Genomic DNA, 18,490 nt, shown 5'->3' with positions numbered 1-18,490 from the left:
TCCACCCCACCCCCATCCCATTTTGGGTATCAAGAATTCATTCTACCACATGGGAGACAAAGGGTCACATCCACACCATTTATTTAAAGTGCTCCTATATCATTTTAACAGTCACTGCTTCCCCTCCCCCCCAAAAAAAATAATAATCCTGGGAACTGTAGTTTAAGGGACTTGAGTACTATAGTCCTAGCAACTCCAGATATCCTTAACCTACAGTTAATTAGTTTCCAGGATTCTTTGAGGAAGCCATAACAGTTAAAGGTGGTATAAGACTGCTTTAAATATACAGTGTGGGTGTAAACGAAATAAGGTACCCACAACAAATCTATTAATGAATCTTTTGCCTCTGATTAAAACAGATTAAACTAGGAGTCACAATTATAATTGAGCCTCCACATATGACACAGTAAAGGCACGCAGCTTTATTTTGCTTGCAAACTTACCTCCTGCATACATAACTGCCAGCATAATGGAAGAGATCCAGGACACTTTACTGCTAGATGCTTCGAAGATGATTTCTATCTCTTTAAAGAATACCGTGATGGATTTTGGGAATGCATAGGAAAAGCCTATAGAGATAAAGGCACCAACAACTACTGCCCAGCCCCACCCTCCTTCTGGTGGCGTGTATCCCACGGGGCCTCCAATTGCTGGTGGCATCTTGATTGAAGTGGTAGCAAATTCAACTAGAAATCAAAGATCTGTGAAGAAAACAGAGTAAGATCATTAGGGTTGCGGAAGCATTCCATTTTATTTTTTTCTAAGTCTCTTGAAATGAGACACATTCTACAAGCTGAAACTTCCCTCTACTCTTGCACAGAAGCTTATGAGAGGAACACTCCATCTGAATGAAATCCAACATTTGAATTTTGACTCACAGGGCTGTTTTTTAAACAGCTGAAGAGTATAAAAACCCATAGAAATTAACACTAGCTTTAGGTTGCATTTGGATGCAATGCTTGCACATGGTTTAGTGCTGTAAGAAAAAGCCTTGCCTCCCACTGGACTCCCCCTGCCTCCTCCAGTGCAGTCCTAAAAAGTTGTTTGGAAGGTCTATGGGAGGCTACGGCCTCCACACCCAGGCAAACTGTGGTTATTTATGATTAATGAAAACAAAGAAATCAGTTTCTTAACTGTGCTTTGAAGCTGGCTTCTTTTTCACCGACCATTGTGATTAACCACAGCTTGTACAGTGGTACCTCGGGTTAAGAACTTAATTTGTTTTGGAGGTCCATTCTTAACCTGAAACTGTTCTTAACCTGAGGTACCACTTTAGCTAATGGGGCCTCCCGCTGCCGCGTGATTTCTCTTCTCATCCTGAAGCAAAGTTCTTAACCCGAGGTACTATTTCTGGGTTAGCGGAATCTGTAACCTGAAGCGTCTGTAACCCAAGGTACCACTGTATGGGTTTGATGCTATGGCAAGCTGTGGTTAATTTAAGACAAAAAACAAAACTGTCCAAACTCCTCTTTGTGGCCACACTGGAGGGAAAGTGTGCGATCCCAGGGGGAAACAAGTTCATTCTCATTATGTAAAACAATGTTACAGCATTAAGTTCAAATCAGCATTTATTCTTTCTGGCAATTAGGTTTCTGAATTCCAGAACCAAATCGTATCAAAAGCTTCTTGTTTATGGGCATTTGCAATGCCAAGGCTGGATTTGAACAGCTCAAGGTTATGCCACCCTGAAACCCATGTCCATTTAAAGGCCAGAGACCACTACTGGCATTTCTTTCTTCTGAAGTTATTTACCTATTATAGGAAAAACTAGTTTATAAAATTTGCAAGCTTAAAAATATAAGGTTCGCTTTTTAGGATACATGGTCTGAGCAACTAGAAATAAAACAGAATAGATTAATTGTTGGTAATCTGGGATTTTCAAGTAAAATGAGTTAGTAATAACTAGAAATCTCTGGTGAGTCTCTTTGTTCAGCATTTTCAAAAATACTCTACGATAAATTATGCTGTGAACCACCTTTTTTTTAGGATATATGGTTTTATATATATATATACAGCCTTAAGAAAGGATGCAGGGGCTCACAGTACAAACACTGCTGTGAACCACCTTGAGATCTTTGCATGAAGGGCAGATACAAATTTAAACTTAAAAATATGAAAAATATAGATACTGTTCATGCTGGATAGCTAGGTCCTGAAGTCAGAGATAGTTACACAAAACTTCGGCAATAAAACAGATGCATGAAGTATAAATTACAAGCAAGGACAAGGACCTAGAAGTTGCATAATAGTTGCAAAAGTTTCTCCCACAAGACATATCAATTACAAAGCATTTGGCTGCTGAAATGGTTAGGAAATCATTGCATTTCCAGTCAACAGCATTAGTTCCAATGAGCATGACTTTCACAGAGGTTTATTTAGGCTACATCTTCTTAAAAGGGCCAACAATCAGCACATACCATCAATCAGAATTATGGGAACCAAATCCCAAAGAACAGTTGAGTTCAAGAGTGTTGGAGTGCATCCTGGGTTCACTACAAACATAGTGACACACCAATTCAAACCATGCTGCCCCACTTGACCACCATAACACTATCAAGTCAGCCTGGTTTATAAGAAACCATCCCAACCTCAGCCACAACAAAAGTTTGCATGAATCACACTTTGGACTGGTGGTGTTCAGCAGAGAGAATATCCTCTGGGGCTATTCCAATATAAACAACAACATGTTTTGAATTTTAATGTCTACATGTTCACTATCCCTTAGTATCACAGCAGAAAAAGCCACAAGTCCATATTCCTAAAAGGAGTAGAAGGAGGCAGTATGGGAAACTAACCCAGCACTTCAGTATTTTTTATCGCTTCTGCACAGCTATGACCACTTAATAAATAAAATTGTTTTTAAAAAAAGACAGAAGGAAATTGCACACACCTTTTCTTCAACTCTGCCTAAAACATTCCACATCCTATTGTCACTGTGCACCTTCTCCTATAACCCTTTTTCAAATATTGGGACTCCTATTGTTCTACATTAGTCCACTTAACATTAGTTCTAGAACCACACTTTTCCATTTGGTGCTTTGAGGGACCCATTCTTAGCTACTTTGCCAGAAGCTCTCAGGATCCCTAATGGTCACTGCTCTCCATGGTAACATTGCCCAAGATTTTCTGAACCGACACCAGATACTCATCTATTGCCAAATGCTCTGCAATGCTGCTGTTGCTCACTATTTCCTGCTACGCCTTTTGGGGTCTAAGTGTTTAAATCTAAGACTTTTAACATGTCCGGAGAGCACACTAATTAGCTAAAACATTTTCTGAAAAGGTAAGAAGTCCTGTATTAGTATCAAATGAGTTCTCTTCATCCTTGAGGTCAAAGGACTGCTTTCTTAATTAGATGGTAGATGGGTCTTAGAAGGTATCAAGACTCCAGAAAGAAAGGGTCTGAAAGAGCAAACCTGAAAGAAGGAGACCAGAAGCTGAGACTGGGAGTGGACAGGATTTTAAAGAACACATTTTCTGGTGTAGAAAGGTCCAAGAGCCCTAATACCAAACCCTTTACAGTCACTCTTGAAAAGAGCCCTGAAGGTCAGTAGACAAGTCTAAATTTAGCAGTGGTAGATAACAACAGAAAGTTCTGATAGGTGCTTCTGTGCTTTGTATAGGCTTCTTGAGTTCTGAATTCCTGACTGTTTTGGAATGTACTGTAGCTCATGCTGCAGATTTCCCAGCATCACAGTGCCATTCTTGCCACTTTAGGGTATGCTGAAGCCTTAATGGGTGCTGCAGCACACTATTTGTCAACATAACCCAATAACTATATTTGGCATCTTAACAGCATAAAAATTACTCCAAATATTATAAGCACTTAGGGATGAGGAGATCCATCAGAAGCACAGCATTCTGACCTCCTCCTCCCATTTTGGAGTCATTCCAGAGCAATGAATCAAAATGAGGAAGCAACAGTTATTTATTTTAACTGGGGGCGGGGGGGGACGGGGAGATACTAATTCTGTAGCAAACTTTGTACCTCTAGTTTTCTGGGTGGAAAAGGGGAGGTTCCCAGATTTACTGAGCCTGCACAAACTAACAGGCTTGCACAAACTTCAGTCTCAAGATAGTTATTTGTTTTTTAAATAAGCTCTACCAAAAGCTGTATCAAAAATCCTCACCATACTAGTACTCAAGTAGCCAAATCTCATGAGGCAATGCAGCCCTCAAAAGAAAGAAAAGTTTGCCCACCCCTGCTTTATCAGATGGCTGCAGAAAAAGGATCTTTATCTCAGAATTTAATTGCTGCTTAAGATCAGCAACATATATTATTTATTGCACATACTTTTCCTAGCTAGGAAACTATTGCGACACTCAATGAGGTTTGTGAATTTAGTTTTAAGCCTGCTTCATGTTTTTTACATTTTTCATTAGGTTAGTTGAACTTTAAACTATAGGCTTTTGTTTTGATGGCTTTATACGGTGGTACCTCGGGTCACATACGCTTCAGGTTAAAGACTCCGCTAACCCAGAAATAGTACCTCGGGTTAAAAACTTTGCTTCAGGATGAGAACAGAAATCGTGCTTCAGCGCCGCAGCAGCAGCAGGAGGCCCCATTAGCTAAAGTGGTGCTTCAGGTTAAGCACAGTTTTAGGTTAAGAACGGACCTCCGGAACAAATTAATTACTTAACCCGAGGTACCACTGTATTAAGATCTGGGCCATAAAGCTGGGCCATAAAGAAGACTGATCACCGAAGAATTGATGCTTTTGAATTATGGTGCTGGAGGAGACTCTTGAGATTCCCATGGACTGCAAGAAGATCAAACCTATCGATTCTGAAGGAAATCAGCCCTGAGTGCTCACTGGAAGGACAGATCCTGAAGCTGAGGCTCCAATACTTTGGCCACCTCATGAGAAGAGAAGACTCCCTGGAAAAGAGCCTGATGTTGGGAAAGATTGAGGGCACAAGGAGAAGGGGACGAAAGAGGATGAGATGGTTGGACAGTGTTCTCAAAGCTACCAGCATGAGTTTAACCAAACTGCAGGAGGCAGTGGAAGACAGGAGTGCCTGGCGAGCTCTGGTTCATGGGGTCACGAAGAGTCGGACACGACTAAACAACAATATTAAGATCTTTTACTTTAAGGAGGTTAGGAGCATTATTCTAACCACTATATCCTGATAAAAATGATGCTTTTGTTCTTATATTTAACTTATTTTTGTATCAAAACAATGCAGAACCAGAATTTACAATGTAGCCCCCCCCTTCATATAGCCATATTGGTTTTACTGTTTTTAATCAAGACTACCACAACAAACAATGACAATGCATACAGCCAAGTCACATTTGAACCTTAAGAAAGAATTCATAAGATGCACACTAACACAAAACCCTATTAACTTAACTATTCTCTCCAGCCCTCTTCCCATTGTGTATTAGATGATAGCAGTTGTTTTTACCTTCATTCACCAGTTAAGAAATCACAAGCAGAAGTCTTAATGCCAGCTAAGGTCAGTGTTCGAAAATCCCATTGTTCTTAGGCAAATTTTGCAACTGGGAATTTCATTGAGCTCTGGGCGCAGTACTGAGCCTAAGATTTCAGATTAAAACTGCAGAATGGAAGGAGAAAGGAGGACCTTTTTTTGCCTCCCCACTTCCAGCTACACTCTGAAGACTGGAGAAGAAACCCTCTTAAGAATATTAAGGGGGTGGGCAGCAGAAGGACTAGGCCGTGTGAAAAATGAACATAATATTTTAGCTGCAGTTCATTCATTTTCAGCTTTGTATTCTTGTTATTAAAAAGTGTGCCTAGACATTCCGCTGTTGCACCCACAACCTTGGTTTAGCTCCTAGCTTCCTTATCTCGGTTTCTAACAATATCTAAGGGACACAGTAGTCTGGAATACAGCTCAGATTTTTGATACAGATACCCATAAGTATAATATGCAACAGACATCCTTGATCATTCCCAAGTTCTATTAAAAAAAACCATACATGGCAGTATGATGTACACAAGATGCTTTATGAAGAGATGAGATGCTCTTAATGTAGAAGAGATAGCCCTACTTTGCATATAGTTATGCACTGTACACAGTCATGTTCAAAGTGAGCTACTGATCAAAGTCAAGAGCATTTAACACAAGGACTTTCCTGCACTACAGCTTGCTGCAGATATTTTGTTTTACTTTCACTGCCGCTCTATCACTGCCTAATATCAAAAGGGCTGATACGTGAGGCAATTGCCTCATTTAGGGGGAAACAGTCCAAAGGCAAACTTTGAAAGTCTCATTAAAGGTAAAGGTAAAGGTACCCCTGCCCGTACGGGCCAGTCTTGACAGACTCTGGGGTTGTGCGCCCATCTCACTTAAGAGGCCAGGGGCCAGCGCTGTCCGGAGACACTTCCGGGTCACGTGGCCAGCGTGACATCGCTGCTCTGGCAAGCCAGAGCCGCACACGGAAACGCCGTTTACCTTCCCGCTGGTAAGCGGTCCCTATTTATCTACTTGCACCCGGAGGTGCTTTCGAACTGCTAGGTTGGCAGGCGCTGGGACCGAGCAGCGGGAGCGCACCCCGCCGCGGGGATTCGAACTGCTGACCTTTTGATCGGCAAGCCCTAGGCGCTGAGGCTTTTACCCACAGCGCCACCCGCGTCCCTCATGAAGTCTCATTACTATACACATTTGAGGATCACAGCCCTCTTAAGTTGAGCTCACGCTGCTTTATACTCATACCAAGACATCCTCTTTCGGTCAGCTCCATATATAGACGCATAGTAAGTGGACATCAATATACGTTCCAGCAGTTGCACAGTTTTCTATCTCCTTTGGCTGAAACAGATGCTCCCATGAAGAGCTACTCTTTTTCTCCCTATACAGAGATAATTTGTGTATGGGAAGAATGTATTTCATGAAGTAACTCTCTTTAATAACCACAGTTCTGTCAGCCATGCCAATGCATCCATTCTCTGCTTCAGGGTGGGAGATGAATAGTGCAGGCTCTTGGAAACTAACTAATAAACAGTTTTAGCAATGTTGCAGAGAGTCAGAGATATCTTCAACATCAGAGGGAAAACGTTTGCTGACCAAAGGTAACAATTTAGGAAGCTTACTTCTATGTTTACAAAAGAAATAAAGAGCTGTTGTGAGTCAGCTCAGCAATGCCCAACCACTTTTTGTACTTCCACTGAATCAGACACATTATTGCAAAACTGCAGTGAAGAAAAAAGTGCTTTATTAGGTGAGGTGTTGATCACAGTTGTTAATACTTGCTTATGGCTTAATGTGCCAAAGCATTGTCTCAGTAGCACTAAAAGGCAGGGAGCACCCATAAGGAGTACCTCGGTTTTAAATCTTCTTTTGCTGTGCAAATACTGACACACTGAATGCATTAGAAATTTTCCTGAGCTGGTCACAGTTTCAGTGAATTCAGCTCAAGTAACACTGTGCTAGTTTATTGCTTTAAGCCCCTAAGGCAAATTTGATGTATACACTGTTTTGCAGGCTTATTTCCATGAGTGTGGGGCTCATTTCCTTCTCCATCCTAATATGAAAGAGAAAAGACAATAGCCAGTTCAGACAGCAACTTCTACATGCAAAAGTTTCCTCAAAGTTTAAAGCAGAGCTTGTAAAGTCTCCAGCTTTGTTTGGAAAACACTGCTACGTGTCAGGCGTGCTTGGAAGTGGAATTCAGAGATACTAGCCAAGGATAGTTATTTTAAAAGCCACATTTACAGTAAATAAGATGGTTGAGTCAAATGTGATGCTGCAAATGAATAAAAAGCATTTTCCCAGGCTCTATGAATAGGGACTAAATGTTGGTAGAAAGAGAAGAAAATTGAATTAATTCTTATTTAGGCAAGGAGAGGTATGGGTCATTCACGAAGTTTCTACTTCAGTTAGGGTGTTGAAGCAAAGTAGAAAGTCCCAGGATGTTGCATAAATTCCCAGGATGTTTTTTAAACTGTGCCACTTTATGAAGAAGCAAACTTTATAATTGTAGAATTACACAGCACTTTCAAAGTACTGTAAATTCAGCAACATAATTATCTGACATAGGATTCTCTTTACAATTCTTTATAGAGGACACAGTAACAATTTTCTCATATCTAAGTCCAGGAAGGAACATTCAGCTCCAAATCTTGGAAACACGCAGTTGTGTTTCCCACTCGCTAACTTACAGGACAGTGCCACCACAGAATATGGTATTCAAGAAAGCTGCTACCATCCATCCATTTATTTATTTTACATTAGATTAGATTTATATGCCACCCTACATCATAAGATCTCAGGGCAGTTCACAAGATAAAGTCCTACCTCACAAGGTTGTTGCAAGGATAAAATGGGGAGGAGAACTATGCATCCTCCCTTGAGCTCCTTGGAGGGCAGGGTGCGTTATAAATGTAATCAATAGTAAGATTTCTACCATCCCAGTGAGAATCATGATCACCATATGAGTAGTTAAGTCTCGTGTTCCTATGAGTTTTTCCATGGGATGGAATAATCTTGTTTATGGGAAGGAGTTAGTGCTGTCACCCAGTAATAGAGATAGTGCAGCACAAACCTACACAGGTTTATTCAGAAATTGGCCCCCACTGTGCTTGGTGGGGCTTGGGGTTAGGAAAATATGCACAGGATTACAATGCTGAGAAAACACATGCAATTCTTAAGGCTGGGGATAACTAAATGCAGTCTTCTACCCTGCCAGCAGGAGCCCTACCAGGTCATTAGAGGAGCAAACAGTGCACTTCCTCTGTTCATTTGCAGGGTTCCAACACACACACACAGCAACAATTTCCCTCCCATGTACAACAATTAGAAGGAAACAAACACCAACAGCTCCTAGGCTAGGATAATGTTCCCCTGGTTTAGGGGGTTTATTGTGGAGAGGGGCACTGGGAAGAAATTTGACCCAAGCCTCCCTGCTCCCCGCAGCTTGCCTCCAGCACACCACCTTTTTGCCTTGCCCTACTTACTTCAGGTTAGCCTTGCCCTACTTACTTCAGGTTAGCCTAGGACTTGCCAATCAGAAGGTTGGCGGTTTGAATCCCTGCAACGGGGTGAGCTCCCATTGCTTAGTCCCTGCTCCTGCCAACCTAGCAGTTCGAAAGCACGTCAAAGTGTAAGTAGATAAATAGGTACCGCTCCGGCGGGAAGGTAAACGGTGTTTGGTTTGCCAGAAGCGGCTTAGTCATGCTGGCCACATGACCTGGAAGCTGTACGCCGGCTCCCTCAGCCAATAAAGCGAGATGGGCACCGCAACCCCAGAGTCAGTCACGACTGGACCTAATGGTCAGGGGTCCCTTTACCTTTACCTAAAGACAATTTACTACTATTGTCGCTGGTTTCTGAGAACACTTGCCCATGTACATCTACATTGCACAATCTTGAATGCCAGAAACTGATCTAACAAACATCACCACACAGATGCAAGGAAGCTAAGGAACACCAAAGACTGTACCAGATGGACAACTGCTGACCAGCATGAACATGACACACCTGTTCGGGCAACTGTAATGTTTTTCCAGCTCCTCTGTGGTGCAGAGGGAAAGAGGTGCAAGTATGAAGTACCTCTCTGTCACCAAATGTTTTATCAAAATCCAGCCAGTGTCACTTGCTCCTTCATTAACATCTTTGCAAATTACTACCATATTTATTAACAGCTAGTAAACACCTGATCCAGGGACGCAGGTGGCGCTGTGGGTTAAAGCCTCAGCGCCTAGGACTTGCCGATCGAAAGGTCGGCGGTTCGAATCCCTGTGGCGGGGTGCGCTCCCGCTGCTCGGTCCCAGCGCCTGCCAACCTAGCAGTTCGAAAGCACCTCCGGGTGCAAGTAGATAAATAGGGACCGCTTACCAGCGGGAAGGTAAACGGCGTTTCCGTGTGCGGCTCTGGCTCGCCAGATTCAGCTTTGTCACGCTGGCCACGTGACCCGGAAGTGTCTCCGGACAGCGCTGGCCCCTGGCCTCTTGAGTGAGATGGGCGCACAACCCCAGAGTCTGTCAAGACTGGCCCGTACGGGCAGGGGTACCTTTACCTTTACCTTTTAAACACCTGATCAGTGCAGGTACACAAACACACATATGAGCAGCCTTCATCAGGGCCCAATACCATATTTAGTTGCATCATTTTCTCTAGAGAGATAGTGTTGTCCTGCATTTGTCAAGTATTTTGCCCCTGGAGCTTAGCTTTGTTTGGACCAAAGTTTCCCAAAGCTCCAGTAGGTGTTAGCTGTACATAAGCCAGCCATTGAACATGGAGCAGAACATGCCCATCTACAGGGGCCCAGCTGTGCATGCCATTCACAGCCTTGATTTGCAGTAATATTAGCTAGGCACTGCTCTTAACATTGCTCCATAACTTGGCTGAACAAGTGGAACAGTTGGAAATTTTAAGTCTCTGACCAGGCCTATGTATTTTAAAAAACAACCGAGCATATAAACTTGCAAGCATTAAACCTGGAGAAAGATATTTCAGCAGTAATACCCAGGCCTCTGCTAAAAAAGGGAAAGGGTCTCCATGGACCCTCATACACTGGTAAGTTACAGAACAATGTCTAGCTTCTCCTTTCTAGTCAGAAGTCATTATAATAAGCTATGGCCAAGCAGCTTCAGGCACTCATGGATGGAATGGGATTTTGGCTGGACTTCAGGGCAGAAAGTGCCTTTGTCTTCCTGGTCAACACTCTGTATTGGTAGATAGGGGAAACATGGACCAATTACAAGCCAATTGTGCAGACGAAGTGCAGGGGTTCTGCAATGCTTCCGGTTCTATTTTTCCAGAAGGTTGACCTTGAAGGTGGTGCTGAGAGACTGATGAGGCTGTTCCTTTTCATGGGAGAGATCCAGGAAAGTTCCACAGGGATCTTTTATGAGGCTAACTGTATCTGGGGACTGGGGACAAGTCTATTTGGTATGCTCCCTTCTTGTATTCTCATCAAAGACAGGGGAGTCAGTGGCTTCCCTGGACGTCTTTCTAAAGTCTAGTAGCGGACTAGATGAGCGAGATACTCAATCCAGACTTATAACCTTTGGCGCACTGCCTAGAGTGGCAGTATATATGCTGATCTTGTTTGATGTCACAGTTGCTTAAAAATCAGATTCACAAACCAGGAATTCTCTAGGTCCAGGTTTGCCCCCGACATCCAAAGCTGTAAGTGATTTCGTAGGTTTGCTTCCTGGATACTACTTTGTTCCACTAGCTATAATTTTGTTTCCAGCCAAAATTAAGGGTGCAGGCCCACAAATTTAAGTCCAGCTATGCATCTTCATATCACACACACACAGAGAGAGAAAAACCATTGGCATTGAGCGACAAGACCCTTCTGTAGGTGTCACCAGATTTTGAAGCAGTTAGTTGCTACCAGAAACAGGGCTTTTTTCCAGTGCCTGCCCCTTGAGAAAGGTCTCCTGAAAAAGCTTGGCCAGATTTGCTCTACTGGCCCATTCAAGAAGGTCATAAGCATTTTCAGCTTTTTATATAAACAATTTGGCCACAATGTACACGATGCAAGTTGCTCCATTTGCTTTATTTCAAATTCTGGCTATGAAGTCCACCCTAATTAACTATTGTTGGGTTTGGGAGAGTCAATTTAATTGCAAGCATTAAACTAAAATACATTGGAATCAATATTTACCAGACACTGGCAGTAGTATCAAAATAATTAAAACATGAAAACATATCTAAAGTTTTACTGGAGTGGGTAAATAACAAACTCTGTTCTATATGGCAAGCATGGTCTTTCTCCTATCAGTTCATAAAGCAATTACCCTATACTGCCTCTGCTGCACAAGATTGGTTTACATAGTGCTTCTGAATAGGTTTAAATGCCTTTTATCTGGCTATGTGCACTTTTCAAATGGAGCTGTGTCACCACCCTATCTACAGAGGAAAACCTCTTCCCAGTTAATTGGATAGGTTAAAAAAACTGTAAGGCAGTTAAAAGGGGACAAACTTCTTGCTCAACAGAAAGAAAACGTCTGAACAGAACAAAATCTCAACAGTATTTATCTGAACAGGCACAAGCTGAAATAAAACTCATCATAGTCACTTTCCCCTCTTGTTTCATCTGACAAAAATAATTTGTTTCAAGTGGAGTTTTGCTCAGTCCCCTTGGCTAGAAGAAAATCTGGCTCTGCCTGGTATACGTGACTATCCGGGGCTTGTAAGGGCTCAGCACCACACAATAGACAATTGAGGGCCTCCTTGGTTATTGCAAAGCTCACAGGGTGAACTAAGGTCAGCAACAGGCAGACAGAGAACTACTGAGGGTTTTTCAACTAGTGGAAACGATACAACATTCCGTCTCACATCAGCCACAGAATATCCCATAAACAACCTGAAAAAAGAGATGTTCTTTGTGTGGTCAGTCTCTGAACTTGGGTAAAGGAAAGGCAGAAGACTGATAGACTTCTACAAAAGTGGCAGCAGCGCCTCTCCTTCACAAGAACAATGCAATTTGCCAGCACTTTAGATTCATAGCAGGTAAATATGTTTTTTAGGCCATCCACTGTGACACATAACAGTGACCAAGCTTTCCAGTTTTCTTGCTGGACGTTAATCTAAGCAGGAGTGGGGAGGAAAAAGGTGGCTTGGTGTTAAAATTGGTCTGTCTTAAGATGAAGTGTAGGAAGAACAACCTTAATAGACTAGGCCAGTGGTTCTCAAACTTTTTAGTCCAGGCCACACTTTCAGAATAAAAATTTGCTCGTGCCAGACTCAATTTTTTTATTGATGAGAAATACCATACATTGGAAAAGGAAAAGAAGCAACTCCTATCAGTGCTTGATTTATAACACAGAACACAACTACTTTATAATATGACCATGGGACATCCAGAAAGTATCCCCCGATTCATTGAAAAAAATATGGTAAACTTATTCTAGAACAGAGATGGGGAACCTGTGACTATACCGCTCATCATCTCAGAGTACTAGCCAATAACAGCTGGAGCGCCACAAGTCCCCCATCCCTCTATGAGAGATTAATTTGCATATATTTGTGCAGTGCTGGTTGTTGTTAAAATGGCACTACTTTTAAGGAATTGCATATACTTCCTTCAAACAGCATCTGGAACAACTATTTACTCCTCAGCCAACTGAAACCAAAGAATTAGATCACAGTATAAGCCAGATTCTGTTAAAATATCAAACGATTTCTTGAGAAGCAAATAAGGAGCTATTTATTTGTTAGTTGTTTTGGGCATCATCTGTACTGGCAGAACATATAAACTATAACTGGTCCCTCAAAAAATTCTACATAAAAAGAAAAACCAAATTCTTTGAATTCTCCACATTTGTTGCTGGACAATGTTGAGATACTTTATTTAAACAGTACTCTAAGAATTCAGAATATATTGATTCGAATGGATTAGTATATTTTTAAAGATTATCTACATAGTATTTTATAAAGTCTTGAAATGTTGTTGTAGGGTTTTTCCCCCCTGCGATAATAAAATTGAATGTTTATGAGGGTGTCAAGGAGTTCCTCCATCTAGTACATGTAATGCACTATAAAATGTATATTTTAAGGAGGGTGAGGAACAGGTTCACAAATGCATATTTAAAATGCTCTCTCCTGGCTTAAAAACAAAGAATGCAGAAATGGGGCAGAATGGGCTTACGGATAAACACACAAGTCGCACAGACCAAAAGTTTCATTTAGCAGCCTTCCAAGCAAGGTAAAGGGACCCCTGACTGTTAGGTCCAGTCGCGGACAACTCTGGGGTTGCGGCACTCATCTCGCGCTATAGGCCAAGGGAGCCGGTGTTTGTCTGCAGACAGCTTCCGGGTCATGTGGCCAGCATGACTAAGCCGATTCTGGCAAACCAGAGCAGCGCACGGAAATACCGTTTACCTTCCCAGCCGGAGCAGTACCTATTTATCTACTTGCACTTTGACATGCTTTTGAACTGCTAGGTTGGCAGAAGCAGGGACCGAGCAACGGGAGTTCACCCCGTCGCACGGATTCGAACCACTGACCTTCTGATCGGCAAGCCCTAGGCTCAGTGGTTTAGACTAAAGCACCACATGTGTCCCAGCCTTCCAAGTAGTTTCCTTCCAAAGTTATGCTTAAATATCCCTCTCAGGGACACCTCTAAATTCATACTTGTATGGTAAGTGTACAAATCTTGAGTTGGGAACACTAGCAGTTTGATGCCAGGAAGCGTTAGAAACTGAGATGTGAAAGCTAGGAGCTGAATGGCACCTTAAACCGAGGATATGGGCGCAACAATGGAATGTCTAGGCACACTTTTTAATAACAAGAATACAAAGCTGAAAATGAATGAACTGCAGCTAAAATATTATGTTCATTTTTCACACAGTTTAGTCCTTCCCCCTGCCCACCCCCTTAATATTCTTAAAAGGGTCTCTTCTCCAGCCTTTAAATAGTAGCTGGAAGTAGGGAGGCAGAAAAAGGTCCTCCTTGCCTTCCACTCTGCAGTTTTAATCTGAAATCTTAGGCACAGTAATGCATCCGCTGCTCAGAAACTGCTTCTGCTAATGAAATTGCCTATCACAAAATGTGCCTAGAACAACGAGAGTTTCAAACACTGATGCTAGGTGATTTTAGTACTAAAATGCACAGAGGTGGGAAACTCCACACAACTAAACTCACATCTAGGTGCCAAGATATGCTAGTTAGTCAAATTTGTTCTACAGCAGCATTTCAGATAGTGGGCCTTGGGCTGCTTCCTCATTTGCCTGTTCCCCTGCTCTCCCAGACATGCCTTAGTCCTGTTACAGTGGTACCACTGGTTACGAACTTAATTCATTCCAGAGGTCCATTCTTAAGCTGAAACCGTTCTTATCCTGAGGCGCACTTTCGCTAATGGGGCCTGCCTCTGGTGCGATTTCAGTTCGCATTCTGGGGCAAAGTTCGCAACCAGGAGCAGCTACTTCCAGGTTAGCGGAGTTCATAACACGAGGTACCACTGTGTTGGGATAGCACCTCCTTGCATGCTGTGAGAGGAAAGGGCCAGAGAAAGCGTTCAACTTATAGCGAGTGATAAAAAGTTAATATATAACAGCAGCAAACAGGAACAACAGACAGGGAATGGTTAAGGGGATGTGAGGGGAAAGAAGTTATACAAGAAAGAGGTGAATGTAAAATGACCAGGAAGGAAAGAAGCCGACACTTGGGGAGAGTGTGTGTTAAGGTACAAAATGAATGGGAAAGGAGAACAAGAGAAGAAGCTTCATGCGGTGGGTGAAAATACTTTGAGAATCATGTAGGGGTGGAAAGGGAACAACAGAGCTTCTGGATTAGCAACTCTGCCTAAAATGAGGAGGCTGCCACAAGAACTGCAGAACAAATGACTGTGCTTTTCATGAGTTGAGTAACTCCTTGCCAGAGGGGAAAGATGGAGCAGAAATTAGTAGGAAATGATTATTATGCCAAACGCTTCTTCCATCTGCCACCACTGGCTGCCCCACTGACGGCGGCTTGATGCACCCCATCTCTATCTCCTCCCACTCAATCCATGCAGTGGAGATGACTCTGCTTCGTCTCCTCCCCCCAAGCCCCATCTCATCTGCACTCACCCCACCTGCAGGATCTCCACAGCTGCTGCTTCCCACATCCCCAAGCCTGATCTACACACACCCCACCCGTATGATCTCTTGTGTTTGCTCCTTCGCTCATCCCCATGCCTGATCTCCAATTTCAAACATTGTGATATATTGTGATGCTTAGCTGCTGATATACAGTGGTGCCTCGCAAGACGAAAAGAATCCGTTCCGCGAGTCTCTTCGTCTTGCGGTTTTTTCGTCTTGCGAAGCAACCCTATTAGCGGCTTAGCGGCTATTAGCGGCTTAGCTGCTTAGAAAAAGTGAGAAAAAAGTGAAAAAAATCGCAAGACTCGCAAGACGTTTTCGTCTTGCAAAGCAAGCCCATAGGGAAATTCGTCTTGCGAAGCGCCTCGAAAAACGGAAAACCCTTTCGTCTAGCGGGTTTTTCGTCTTGTGAGGCATTCATCTTGCGGGGCACCACTGTATCACAATGTTGAAAACCAGATATCGCTCAGCCCTAATCTGTTATTATTTTGCATACCTAAAATTGTTGCTCATTATCCTTTGCTTATTATCCATTGTTTTGGTTCAAAAATTGCTCTGCAGAGGTAACTACCAGAGAGTTATCAAAATTTTCAAAAGTTGGGGGTCTGTGGCTTGGCTTTTAAAAAATAGAGGGTCCTCAGTAATTAGCTAATTGGGAACCATTGACCTAGATAATAATGAGGTCCTAGAAGAGGAAGACTGTCACAGAAGCTAACCAAAGGAATGAGAGCAAGAGAAGGCAAACTGGAAAAACGGAATAATCAGAGGAAAGGTGCACACAGGTAGGAGCTGTAGGTGAGAGGGGCTGAGGCTCATGTGAAGTTTTAAAAGCATGTGACAGAGGCTATCATTGGCTACTAGCCATGACTGTGCTCTTTCTTATTGGAGGCAATATGCTGCTGAATACCACTTGTTGGAAACTACAGAGCAGGATAGTGCTCTCCTCCGCTCAGGCCCTGCTTGGGGGTTTCCCACAGGCATCTGGGTGGCCACTGTGAGAACAGGATGCTGGACTAGATGGGTCTGATCCAGCAGGCTCTTCTTATATTCTGCTATATTACCAGTCCAGCACAATTGCTGGACATCAAGTATGAAGTAACATTACTGTCTACCTCCTTCAAGCTGAAATCAAGTTTTAAGAATTTTAGGTTCTGAAAAATATTCCAGATCAGAAAAATAAATCTCCATTGTATTAATGGGAAATCTCTCAGGTAGCAGTTTAAAGCACACTACTTGGAAGTAAATCGAGTAAATCACTGAGATCTTCCATTCTGACACACTACTCATAAATGTTCAGCCCCAACAGAGTTCACACGTTCTTATCAATACATACATGAATATTGTCCCCTCCCCAGCTCACCAGGCAGAAAGCCTATCTGTTTTGAAGTAACATAGTAGTTAAACCTCAGATCTGAGAAAGCCAGTGTTTCATCAGTTTACAAAAGTGATTCCTTCCCCTGGAAGTTCACAATGATTCCCAGTCACCTTCTCTCACATTTCTTCCCAACCGTTTTCTTCCTAATTATTGTTCCAGACTTTGAACTATGGACCATCTGCAGTCTGTCATGGAAATATGGACCAGCAAGGTCAATGTTAAATCACTTATATGTGACAATGCTCAAGCTCAGCCCAAAATGAAATATCATAGAGAAAAATAAAATTGCAACCTGTCAGTTTCAAAATTGTATTTTTCAGATACTAATCATGTTAACAATTATGACAAAAAGCACCCCATTACTTACTTACCAACACTAAAACAAAGTCAGATTGCAATGTCTTGTATCTTACAATGGGACTCATTAGATTGCATGCATACAAAGTTAGAGGACATTAAAACCCAGTCTTGCCATATTAACTTTACCTGCTCTGAGAAGTCAGCACAAGATCAAAGTACAACAAAGTGTGCAAACAAATCTATTTTCATCTCAAACACTAGGAACTGGCTCCAGATCAAGTGAATAAGGCTATGAATGTTAAAAAGATATTTTTAGATTTCCCCCCAGTATTATATTATTGTTTAGTTAGGGTCCTATCCATATGTTAATTCTCACAATGATTACATCTAGTGCGCACCAGGCTAACGGTATCCAAAATGACCCAGAGAGAGACTCATTCAATACAAGCATAAGTCTAAATTACCGTACTCACGATTGTGACTAGGAACTGATGCAGTTTTGCAAGCTATACGCTGTGGCACAACACAGCATAGCTAGCCAAAAACAGAGCCAGCCTGAATTGAAGTCCCTTACCCTGCTGGTTTATAGCAGAAGCAAGAGTGTAATTAGTATGAAGAGTGCAATTTGTTTTTATAACTCAGTGTGTTCAAAGTTACAGGGAATGAAATAAGAGATTCAGATTTTCACTAAAGAAAAACTGACTTAGAATCAAGATACCCATAAGCAAAATTGTATTTTTTCCCATCAGTTGTGAAGCATCTCAAGACAAGAGTTCAGGACTAGAAATCATCACCAAGATGGAAGCATTCACCCTGTTTCCAAGGTTATGGTACAATTCCAAAGTACACTCAGAATTCAAATGTATTAATAAAGATAATCTCAACACGGGATGCATTTATGTTCATGTTATCCCACAAATCTCAAGCGTAGGACAATAAGTGGCAACCACACAGCTGGTAACAATTGAGGAAAGATGGCTGATGCCCTAGTATTTCATTCCCATGTAATGCCTGAAGAGGACTGTGGTATGTTAAGATGGAATCCTTTCCCATGTAAGTAATGTTTTGTTGGCTGGGGCTGAAAAGATTTGTAGTACAGACTATCTAGAAGGCACCAAGATGGCAAAGCCTGCCATAGGTTGTACATTGGACAGTCTATCAGGTGCAGGAGAGAGAATGAGCTTTGTGCTCTGTCACTAATGTATAGAACCTTCATATTGCAGTTCTATTTAATGAGATGTTCAATGCATCTCTTGTTTAAATTACTGTAGATTTTTATTTGATCTTCCATGGTTCTCATTTCTAGATTTATTAG

The 18,490-nt window shown here is 42.2% G+C and overlaps 1 protein-coding gene across 2 annotated transcripts in view; it reads right to left on the bottom strand.

The window, feature by feature from the left end:
- The window catches only part of SLC16A1 (solute carrier family 16 member 1), a 42,677-nt gene that overhangs the window by 16,350 nt on the left and 7,837 nt on the right, over positions 1-18,490 (bottom strand). For both annotated transcript variants that reach the window (XM_079979528.1, XM_079979529.1), the window contains exon 2: positions 444-701. In XM_079979528.1, the coding sequence (XP_079835654.1) occupies positions 444-660 (217 nt within the window). In that variant the 5' untranslated portion in view covers positions 661-701. The remainder of the gene's footprint in view (positions 1-443; positions 702-18,490) is intronic.

Source organism: Podarcis cretensis (assembly GCF_951804945.1).
Source record: "Podarcis cretensis genome assembly, chromosome: 6".
Taxonomy (NCBI): domain Eukaryota; kingdom Metazoa; phylum Chordata; class Lepidosauria; order Squamata; family Lacertidae; genus Podarcis; species Podarcis cretensis.
The sequence above is the reverse complement of the archived record's forward strand: the minus strand, read 5'-3'. Positions and strand labels throughout refer to the sequence as shown.